Source organism: Microtus ochrogaster, linkage group LG1, assembly GCF_000317375.1.
Source record: "Microtus ochrogaster isolate Prairie Vole_2 linkage group LG1, MicOch1.0, whole genome shotgun sequence".
Taxonomy (NCBI): Eukaryota; Metazoa; Chordata; class Mammalia; order Rodentia; family Cricetidae; genus Microtus; species Microtus ochrogaster.
Window position 1 is genome coordinate 45,035,477 of NC_022027.1, and position 11,975 is coordinate 45,047,451.

At 40.2% G+C, this 11,975-nt stretch overlaps 1 protein-coding gene across 6 annotated transcripts in view; it reads right to left on the reverse strand.

Moving 5' to 3' along the window:
* The window catches only part of Cdkl2 (cyclin dependent kinase like 2), a 42,381-nt gene that overhangs the window by 8,378 nt on the left and 22,028 nt on the right, over positions 1-11,975 (reverse strand). For all 6 annotated transcript variants that reach the window (XM_026785159.1, XM_026785155.1, XM_026785158.1 and 3 more), the window contains 5 exons: positions 10,376-10,505; positions 8,087-8,385; positions 7,497-7,590; positions 5,615-5,738; positions 5,135-5,241 (listed from right to left, as the gene is read on the reverse strand). In XM_026785159.1, the coding sequence (XP_026640960.1) occupies positions 5,135-5,241; positions 5,615-5,738; positions 7,497-7,590; positions 8,087-8,385; positions 10,376-10,505 (754 nt within the window). The remainder of the gene's footprint in view (positions 1-5,134; positions 5,242-5,614; positions 5,739-7,496; positions 7,591-8,086; positions 8,386-10,375; positions 10,506-11,975) is intronic.

Genomic DNA, 11,975 nt, shown 5'->3' on the forward strand with positions numbered 1-11,975 from the left:
GAGGAGGAGGAGGAGGAAAGCGATTAGCTTTTGAGTAAGTGGACTTCATCCCAAAGGCAAGGTTGACCCAACATACATAAACAAATGTGAAAGATGGTAATCACATAATTATTTCAAGCAACACTTAAAACTCATTTGGCAAAGTTCATCATGCTTTCATGATAAAAATTCTGGAGACTTTAGAAATAGATGGAACATACCACAAAATAATAAATGCTTTATACCACAAACATATAGCAACTGCCTTAAGTCAGTGTTCTATTGCTGAGAAGAGACATTGTGACTACGACAACTTTTATAAAGGAAAGCATTTAATTAGGGCTTGCTTACAGTTTCAGAGGTTTAGTCTATTATCACCATAGCAGGAAGCATGGTAGAACACAGGCAGACAAGGTGCTGGAGGAGAAAAGAGTCCTGTATCTAAATCAGAGAGAGCCACTGGGCCTGGCTTGGGCTTTTGAAATCTCAAAGCCCACCACCAGTAACACTTCCTCCAACAAGGCCACACCTAAAAGTGTATTTACTGTTAGGTGACCAAGCATTCAAACACATGAACCTGTAGGGCCATTCTTATTCAGATCACCACACCAACATTAAATAAAAAGAAGAAAAGCTGAGATCCTTTCCTCTAGAGTCAAGATCAAGGATTTGTATTCTTCTCTCTCTTGATATAGTGCTCAAAATCTTAGCTATAGTAATTAGAGAAAGGCAGCCTGGTCCTGCTATAAGAATAGGCGGGTGAGAGATGGCTCCGTGGTTGAGAGCACTGACTGTTCTTCCAAAGGTCCTGCATTCAATTCCCAGCACTCACATGGTGACTCACAGCCATCTATAATGAGATCTGGTGCCCTTTTCGGGCCTGGAGGCTTACATGCAGACAGAACACTGTATACATAATATATAAATATTTTTTTAAAAGTTAATAAATAAAAAATGATACTCAGCTCAAGCTGGTGCCATAAAAAAAACCCTCAAATGGCCAAGAGGCATTTAAGTAATTGCTCAACATCCTTAATCATCAGGGAAATGCAAATCAAAACGACCCTGAGATACCATCTTACACCTGTCAGAATGGCTAAAATCAAAAACACTAAGGATAGCTTATGTTGGAGATAATATGGAGTCAGGGGATCACTCCTCCACTGCTGGTGGGAGTACAATCTTGTACAGCCATTCTGAAAATCAGTATGGCAGTGTCTCAGAAAATTGAGATTCAATCTTCCTCAAGGCCCAGTGATATCACTCCTGGGCATTTAACAAAAGGATACTCAATCATACCACAAGGACACTTGCTCAACAATGTTCATAGTATCATTCTTCATAATAGCCAGAACCTGGAAACAACCTAGATGTCCTTCTACTAAAGAATGGATAAAGAAGATGTGGTACATTTACACAATGGAGTATTACTCAGATGTTGAAAAAAAGTCATCATGAAATTTGCAGGCAAATGGATGGAACGAGAATAAACCATCCTGAGTGAGGTAACCCAGACTCAGACAAACACAGTATGTACTCACTCATAAGTGGATCTTATATGTAAAGCAAAGAATAACCAGACTACAGTCCATAGCTCCAGAGAAGCTAGGTGACAAGAAAGACCCTAAAACGGACACATGGATCTCTCTGGAAAGGATGATTAGATGAGATCCCCTGGGTAAACTCTCTTGAGGAAGAGACCTGGTCAGTCATCCTCATCAACTTAGACCACGAAGCCCAATATGGACAAGTTCAACAGAACCACTATTTATGGACTGCCCAAGAATGCTTCAGCATTGCCAGGGCATAAATTTCAATTTCACTTCCCTGGGTAAACTGGAGAGAAGAGGGATGAGCGGTAAAGGGGAGGAGATGGGAACAGGATGGTCAAAGGGGAGAGGGATGGAGGGGGAGAGAAATGAAGGAGAGATCTTGATAGACAGAGCCACTATGGGGTTAGGGAGAAACTGGTGCTAGGGAAATTCCCAAGAATCCTCAAGGATGACCCCAGGTAAGACTCCTAGCAGTATTGAAGAGGATGCCTGAACTGGCCTTTTCCAGTAATCAGATGTGAATACCCCAACTAAAGAGCTTTCATCCAGCAACTAACAACCAAATTCAGAGATCCACAACCAAGCACCAGGCTAAGCTCCGGGAATCCAGTCGAAGAGAGGGAAGAGGGAATACATGAGCAAGGGAGGTCAAGATCATGATGGAAAAATCTACAGAGACAGCTGAACCAAGCTGGTGGAAACTCATGAACTCTTTTTTTTTATTATTATTTCGAGACAGGGTTTCTCCGTAGCGTTTGGTTCCTGTCCTGGAACTAGCTCTTGTAGACCAGGCTGGCCTTGAACTCACAGAGATCTGCCTGCCTCTGCCTCCCAAGTGCTGGAATTAAAAGCGTGCGCCACCACCGCCCGGCGCACTCATGAACTCTTGACTGGCAGCTATGGAGCCTCCATGGGACCAAACTAGGCTCTCCATATATGGGGGACAGTGGTGAAACTGGATGATCTGGTGAGGTACCTGGCAGGAGGACCATATAGCTCTGGTGCATGAACTATCTCATGGGAGCACAGTTCCTATGGTGGAATGCCATGGTAAGCCTTAATACAGAGAGGAGGGGCTTGGTCCTGCCCCAACTTAATGTGCCAGCTCCCCATGGAAGTCCTTACCATTGGAAGGAATGGATAGGAACTGGGCTGAAGAGGGGCAGAAGGAAGGGGGTTGTGGGGGAGAACTGTGAATGGAACGTAAAATGAAATTTTAGAAAAAGACCATAAAAAAGAATGACAAGTAGGCCAATGGAATTGTATGGAGGACCCACAAAGCTGTGCCCACTTAATTGTCTAAAAAGGAGACAAAAACTACTTTGGGAAAAAGCCCATACAACAAATGGTGGTGGCAAAACTGGATTTCTAACTGAAGAATAATTAAATTAGATTTTTTTTATCTCTCATCTTGTACAAAACTCAATTCAAAATGAACCAAAGACCTTAATTTAAAGCCTGAAACACTGAAACTTAGAAAAAAATGCAAGGGATATCCTTCAAGATATTTGAGCATGCAAGACCTTCCCAAATAGAATACCAACAGCCCAGAAACCCAGGTAAAAGCAAGTTTCATTTCCTTCCAGCAAAGAAAACAGCAGGGTTAACAAACAGGCCACAGAATGTGAGAGAACTCTTTACCAACTACACTTCAGACAAGGAGCTAATATCCAGAATTTAAAAAGAATTACACAAATTAAATACCAAGGAAATAAAACTACCAGTCAACATATGGACTAATGAATTGAATAGACAGCTTCTTATAAAAGAAATACAGCTGGGTGGTGGTAGTGCACGCCTTTAACCCTAGCACTTGGGAGGCAGAGGCAGGAGGATCTCTGTGAGTTCAAGGCCAGCCTGGTCTACAGAGTGAGTTCCAGAATACCCAGGACTACACAGAGAAATCCTGTCTCAAAAGAGAGAGGTGAGGGGAGAGAAAAAGAGAGAGAGAGAGAAATACAAATGGCCAATAACTATTTCTCAAAGTGTTCAATCTCCCTAGTCAACGGGAAAAGGCAAATCAATACTGCAGGGAGACACCACCTCATGTTACTCAGAATCAGAACTGGAGAGACGTTGAGAAAAAAGAATCCCTATTCACTGTGGGAGAGGGGGCAAACTAGTACAACCATCGTGGAAATCGGTCTGGTGATTTCTCAAAAACTTAAAAGCAGACCTAGTAGATGGCCCTGCTATTCACTCCTGAATGCCCGAGCCCTGCAATAGATCTCTGCACCCCATGTTTTCTGCTGTTTTAGTCACCAAAGCAAAAAACTGCAACCAGGCTACCTAGCCATTAGTAGGTGAATGGATAATAAAAGTTTGGTATATATAAAAAACAGAATGCTACCTAGCTCTAAAAAAATGAAGTTGTAAAATTTGCAAGAAAATGTATGGACTTAAAATGTGTAATATTAAATAAAATCATGCAGTCTCAGAAAAAAACACAATACCTTCCATATGGAGAATTCAGCCAGTAATATATGTGCACATGTAAACACACTTTCTTGTGAGTACAACATAACATGAAGAGAGCAAGAAAGGCTGAATGTAAGGAGATCAGAAAGACTGAATTCAGGTGCTAAACATGAGTTGTGAAAGGGTAAAGAGCTACTTATTTTTCTAGTTCTGACTCTACCTCGGATCTTTTGGGTTGGATGGTAGATATAAGTGCATGAAATATAGTCAATCCTTAAGTGTAAAATGTAATGGGAAGTGCTGCGGGGTAAAGTTCTTGTATACTGTGATGATTTGTCACTCATATTGGTTGAATAAAACGCTGATTGGCCAGTAGCCAGGCGGGAAGTATAGGTGGGGCGACCAGACTAGGATGATTCTGAGAAGAGGAAAGGCAGAAACAGATGTCAGCCAACCACCAAAGAAGCAAGACAGAAAATGAGGTAATGCCATGGTCATGTGGCAATAAACAGACTAATAGAAATGGGTTAATTTAAGATGGAAGAGCTAGCTATAAATATGCCTGAGTCATCCACCAAACAGTGTTGTAATTAATATAGTTTCTGTGTGATTATTCGGGTTAGGGTGGCCAGGAAATTCAAGAGCAGTCTTTGTTTACAGTGAGGTGCCTCTGATTCCATTCTGAATGCTTATTCTAACTGTACAGAAGCTCATGGAGTGGTATAGATTTTTGGTCTGGTTAATTTTAGTATGTGATTTTTTATTTTTGTTTTTTGTTTTTTGAGACAGGATTTCTGGCTGTCCTGGAACTAACTTTGTAGATCAGGCTGGCCTTAAACTCACTGCGACTCACCTGCCTCTACTTCCCAAGTGCTGGGATTAGAGGTGTGTGCCACCAATCCCTGGCAATATGTGATGTTTTTATTTGTTTGCAAATTGTTTATAATAAAGTTTATTAAAAAGTTTTTAAAGATAAAGACCCCATCTCACAATCTGAAGAACAAATTACCTCAATCCATAAGTGTTGCAGTAAATGCATGTGTAATAAAGTTCTATGTGTAATGAACTTATAAACAAAACAGAACCCATAGAAAAACCTGCCAAATTCCTAAGAGTAAATTCCCCCTACAGCACATTAAATCTGAGAGAGACCTCAGCTGTATCTACGATGAGCATTTCTGTACCTGGTGTAAGGCAATACTGGAAGCATGCAGGTCAATAGCAGCCAGGGAGGGAATTCGAGATTCTGAAAGAGATTTGTTCTCCTTCTTTATTAGCCTAGAATTTCGAGCTAGACAAGAAAGAATCAAAAACATAATAAAAAAATTAGGCACTATTAGTTTTAGTTTTTCATTTTGTTTTGTTTTGTTTGAGACAAGGTTTCTCTGTGTAACAGTCCTGGCTGTCCTGGAACTAGCTCTTTTAGACCAGGCTGGCCTTGAACTCACAGAGATCTTCCTGCCTCTGCTTCCCAAGTTCTGGGATTAAAGGCATACACCACCACCATCTGGTAGTTTTCCACATAAGCACTATACTATAGATGAGTAGACACATTAGCCTACGTAAGTATGCACATTACTACACATTTTTAACATTGTTAGCTTAGCTTACAATTTAGCAACATAAACAAAAGGGCTGAAAAGAGCAGAAGCTCATAAACATACCTAAGCCTTCTAAAGCTCTCAGTTCCGGAAGATGATTATAGTTTAGTTCAGGCAGTCGCACATCTGCTTTGGAATACTCCTTCCTTTTCTTACTTGCCTGAAGGAGGTACTTTTCACTAGAGACCTGATTATCAGAATGATTAGCACACATCAGCTTTGAGGTAAGCTAGGCTTTCATTCTCTTGTAACTACTATATTCATATACTCAGATGTATGATTTCAAGGGCTGAAATAATAAAACTTTAAGGACATTACTGACACAGAAAACAGTTTCACCAGTCAATTTATCAAACTTGCTAACAAGTACAAAAACTGATTGTTCTCTCTTTTCTCCTCATTGCCAATCTTCAGTGGAAGCCCCAACAAGCAACAGGCAGCAGAAGATGGGCCTGCCATCCTGGTTCTCTAACCAGCAGGGTCAGTCTTATAACACCGTCTGGGCTTTTCAGCAAACAACTGCAGTTCTTTACCTTAATTGTGACCAGTTGGTCTTCATATACATTATCCAACCCCAAGTTTACTGTCTCAGTATAATCTTGTTACTCAGCTTTTGATACCCATACCGCAGACCCTCTCAAGCAGCTTAACAGGCTAAGCATCTTGTAATTGATGAGATGGATCAGTGAGGAAAACAAAAGTTCAAATTACTGAGCTAGAAGCTAACCTTCCATTGCAAAGAGATAGACAATACATTTATATAACACACAGAGGGTATTGGGCATACACAGTGGAGGAGAATTAGGTAAGGAGAGGGTGTAGACAGTGATAGAGGACTAGATGCCATATTAAAATGAGTTCAATAATAAAAAAGTTCTCAAGATCTTCTTTATGGACTAAAGAGGACAAAAAGCATTTGTTGGATAGTCTAGGAGAATAATATTGTAAAGGAGAAACAGTAAGTGTAGAAGCCCAAAGGCATGGGTATATCTGGCCATCATATAAAAGTAAAAAGGAAATCTCGAGTTGGAACTGATGGAGGAACATAACAGACAGAGATAGAATACAGGGCTAGGGACTTGATTCAGGCAAAAATACCTAGAAGGACTTTGGCCTTTACACAGAGAATAGAGGCCAATAGTTTTAATCAGAACGAAAAGGTGGACTACTTGGTATGGTCGTGGCTGAGAGCAACGAAGCTCCTTCCCACAATATCTCTGAAGCATATACATGCTTCTCACATTCAAATCTGCCACCATGCTTGGCTGGTGGCTCAGTTGATTGTTTGGTTTTTCAACACAGGTGTGTGTGTGTGTGTGTGTGTGTGTGTGTGTGTGTGTGTGTGTGTGTGTGTGTGTGCAGCCCTGGCTGTCCTGGAACTAGCTCTGCAGATCAGGGAGGCCTCAAACTCAACAGAGATATGCCTGCCTCTGTCTCCAAAGTTCTGGTAGATTAAAGGGATGTGACACTACCGCCCAGCCTGCCACCATGTTTTCGCCTTGCTGGTCTACTAGACTGTGAGTGCCATAAAGATTGAGTCAACTCAGTTCCAGTGTCTCATATACAACAGAATGATCATAGATGGCTCTTAAGTGATTATATAAAATATGTTCACTAAAACTCTAGTAAGATAATAAGACAAAGTATCTTCTTGTTTGCTCTTTAAAAAGAACTCAATTGCAAGCATTAGGTTAAGAAAATGTATTTATATTGCTGAAAATAAATGAGATTTAATCTTAGAGAATCTTTCATTCAGACTTAAAAAATTTATTTAAACAACCTGAATTTCAAATTACAGCTGTCATAAGTTAGGATGGTATTGTATAATTCAGATTTTACTCTGTGTCTCCAAATAAATTCTTAATTCTTTGTTCTCATGCTTAGACCAGTGCAGGTCTGGAGGTGACGAGTGCTTGTTCTTTGGCTGCTGAGAACAGTTACTTACGGATGTGGTCACATTCATGCTATAGATCCCTGATGGGGAAGGCTGGCTGGCTTTAACAAATGGATTACAGTATTTCTTAGTTTTCTCATCCACTCTGTAACAGATTGTAAAGTTAGAATCATTAATAATTATTTTATTAAAACACAAAATCAATGACATCAAGCTAAAAGATATGCAATTTAATACCTATTCTCAAGTACACAACGCACAGAAGTCTGATCAAATATCCTGTCTCTTATGACATTGCTCAGGCTTCCCACAGCTGCCCCTTTCAGGAACACGCCCAAAGGAGCATCTTATGACACCACATGCTCACCACCATTCCACGCAGCAGCAGCCACCCAACACCAATTAGTCCTCTTATTACAGCTATAGATTCTCTGTATCATAAACAACAGTAAAATCATACTTTCTTAGGACTTAGGTAAATTCTTTCCTTTTTTCCTAGTAAACTCTAATAATTTTTATCACAAGATCATCATATTTAAACGGCTACTTTATAAGTAGAAATTGCAGTCAGAATTCTGTCAGTAAAATCATGTGAACAAATTAGCAAGCTTTTTTTTTTTTGTCTCATCTCCCGTTCATACCTGTAACTCTGAACTCCAGGAATAGCCCCCATCCCAGCATTGATGCCAGGAGCGACTGCAGAAAGATTGTGTGTGAGTGGAGGAATCGCCATGCCTGGGTTTCTTGGGTGGTCAATGCTGACATTACTGCAGTCTCTGAGGCTTGTGGAAGGCAAGCCTTTGATGTGGCTTGTCCCGTTGTCATGGATACAGCCTGCATTTGAAGCTCTACCTCCTTTTTCAGTTTTCTCACCATCAATTTTTGACCCTTTTATTTTAAGCACTTTAGAATCCTTCATTTTGGGATCAGCATTAGTATCCTGAACATTGATAAAGATATTAAAAATTTAATAATCTGACAAGAAACTTCACACCCTTATTCTACCTACGGAATTAAAATCAAGATTCTTATTCAAATAGTCATTGTGATAATACAAGAATATTTATTTGATGCATTATCAACTTGATAGATAGGTGATAGATGATAGACAGACAGAGAGATGACAGATAGATGGTAGATAGATGGTAGAGAGACAGAGAGAGGCAGACCTGTGGCTGTGCGTATACATTTCAGTAGGGAGGAAAACATGGAAGATGAATAGAGATTGCTGCTTTTGGCTCTTACATATTCAAAGTCAGAGAGCATAAACTTGAAAACTCTTCTTTTGTTTCACTTGATAATACTAGAAACTTTCTTGTTTTTGTTTTTTGTTTGGTTTTTTTTTTGTTGTTTGTTTGTTTTTCGAGACAGGGTTTCTTTGTAGCTTTGGAGCCTGTCCTGGAACTAGCTCTTATAGATCAGGCTGGCCTCGAACTCAGAGATCCACCTGCCTCTGCCTCCCGAGTACTGGGATTAAAGGTATACACCACAACTGCCCAACCTGAAAAGTAAACTTTTAACTATCAGAATCACAAATTTAAAATGTTATAAAAATTCTGAAAATAATATTTTCATTTTCTATTATTAAAGAAGGAAAACAGACTAAGTTGGGAGACGTGTTTGCACCCCAGTGTTGTATGGACATGGACAGAGATGCCCAGAGTTCTTGGATGCATGTGTGGATCTGAAACTCTCTACAAAGGCTGCATCTACAGTAAAGATTTTGCAGACTGACTCTGGATAAGAGACTGTGACTGTGGAGAGAAAGATGTAGGTCTGAAGACAAAATTACCTTGGATTATCTTAGTCCCTTTAATAGCATTTAAATTCTGTAGCTGAGCCAGCTTCCTCAAGACTATCAGGTAAACTCTTAGATTGTATTGATGAGCACAGTGGACCTCTGGCCTCTACCAAAACCTAAAGGCTGTAAACTAACATGTGAAAAGAGCAGAAAGACTTCCTGCTGTAGTCTACCTACCTAAGACCTACCAGTGTGTTTAGTAACCTTTGTTCCATGGCTATAAAGTTCTCACAGCAAAGCATGTCATTCAGGATAACTAAAAGCCATGTTCCAGGGGCATGGTAACTCATCCTTGGCCCAGAATACACCATTTCCTTATGTCGACAAGTCATTATTTTATGTGAGGTGACTTTCTAAGAACACTACTGTACTTTCTAGTACTGCTGAGCATTTAAAACAGAATATGTTAAGGGTTTTATTTAAGGTAGAGTCTACAGGAAAGAAATGATCTTTTTGCTTGTTTGGCTTTTCAACCAGTTTGAAAGTTAACAATTTGCCCAGTGTTTTAAAACTTTAAAATCTTCATTATTGCGTGGAAGAGACGGATGGCTCAGAGGTTAAGGGCACTTTCTGCTCTGCAGAAAACAAAGGTTTGCTTCTCGGCACCCACATGATGGCTCTCAAACCATCTGAAATTCCAGTTCTAGAGAAGCCAATGCCCTCTTCTGACCCCACAGGTACCAAGCCTGTATGTGCTTCACATACATATAAGCTAAACACTCACATATAAAATAAAGTGAATACATCTAATTTTTAAAAACTTAAATCTTCTGCCAGGTGGTGGTGACACACACCTTTAACCCCAGCACCGGAAGGCAGAGGCAGTGGATCTCTGAGTTTGAGGCCAGCCTTTTCTACAGAGGAAGTTCTAGGACAGGTTCCAAAAGATACCCTGGGCCGGGCGATGGTGGCGCACGCCTTTAATTCCAGCACTCGGGAGGCAGAGGCAGGCGGATCTCTATGAGTTCAAGACCAGCCTGGTCTATAGAGCTAGTTCCAGGACAGGCTCCAAAGCCACAGAGAAACCCTGTCCAAAAAAAAAAAAAAAAGATACCCTGTCTTGACAAACAAACAAAATTAAATCAGCATTTTCCTCCATAAATTTAAACCTTAAAACATGAACACTTACCTGGACCACAAGCGTCTTTCTTTCTTCACCTAAGGTATCATCTTTTTCTTTCTTTCTGTTTTGAGATTTTTTGGGTAAAGAATTATTCCTGGCATCTTTCTCTATTTTTAACTGCAATTCTTGAGAAAACCTATATAAAAGTACATGTCTCAATTAAAATAAAATTATATGAGAAAGATAAACCTAGAAAAAAATCAAGATAATCATTTAAGATTCAGTGTTAACCTAATCCATTTTATTTAAAATGAAAAAAATCACATTCCATATGAACAGTTTCTTAAAAGCCTTTGCGTGTGGGAGAGTCTTTCAGGAGTCTTAGCATGAGAATGTCTGGACCACCCTAAACACTGGTCCTGATGGTGGCAAACAATGTGGATGAAGCTGCTGGCATCCCACCAAGAACTGAGACACCTACACCAACCCAGGCTAGCACTCCTGTGCTCCTCACAGCCACACAGAGTGTTTGTGTGTGTGTGGGGGGGGGTCACTTATGGATGCTCACAATAAAGCAGCGAAAGGGTTAATTTTATTAAACGAAACGAACCCGTGAACACCTCTCTTCAGATTCTGTGCGATGAGAAGAGAGACTCCTACGGTCTGTAGTGGCTGACTAAAGAGCACGTGAATGACTGGCTACCCGAGCACAGGTCACGCCACACCAGTTTCCATGTACTATTTACACTTGAAAGACTAACTGAAAAGCCATGCTAATTTAGAAGGGTATGTAGCAGACATTTTGCTTTGAAAATGAACAAGGTGAGCTAGTCATTGCAAGGAAAGAAACTGATAATATTTCTGTAAACAATAAAATTCAAACTTTCATGTAAGAAATTACAACTCTATTAACTTGGGATCTTAGAGGTCTTCCCATAATTCAAAAGTTTTCTGATAAAATGGAGCATAATTTTTGATATTATATTATGACATACCAACATTTTTAAAGTTCACATAATTCAGTGTTGCCAATGTGCTTCAAATGATGAAAGTATGTCATAAAAGTATGTACAGATAAAACATGAATTCAGAAGATCAGACAAAAATGGATTTTATTCAACAGAGGAGGAAAAGTCATTGGCATAGTTTAAATTTCACAATGCAACCAGTCCTTTAGAAAGCACTACAGAGGACTGGAGAGATGGCTCAACAGTCAGAGTGCTTGCTGCTTTTCCCAAAACACACTCAATTCCCATTACCCACACCATGTGGCTAACAACTGCCTATAGCTTCAGCTCCACAGCATCTAACACAATCTTCTGCATCTATGGGCACACACACATAACAGACAAAGGCACACATACACAGACATACATACATACAAACAAATAAACATAAGGTCAATTTTAAATAAAGGAACTACTACAGCTGAGCTGGGCATTGAGTCATACACCTGTAAATTCCAGCACACAGGAGGAGGGAGGCCAAGGCAGGAGAATACTGACTTTGGAAGGAACCTAGGCTACATAGTGAGTTTCAGATCAGCCAGAAGTACAGCGTAAGACCCTTCCTTGAATTGCCAGGCAAAAAATCGGGATCTTAAGGGTGGGGTGGGAGGGGGGTAAGGGGAGATGGGGAGAAAAAAGTGAGAAGGGTTGGATGGGGA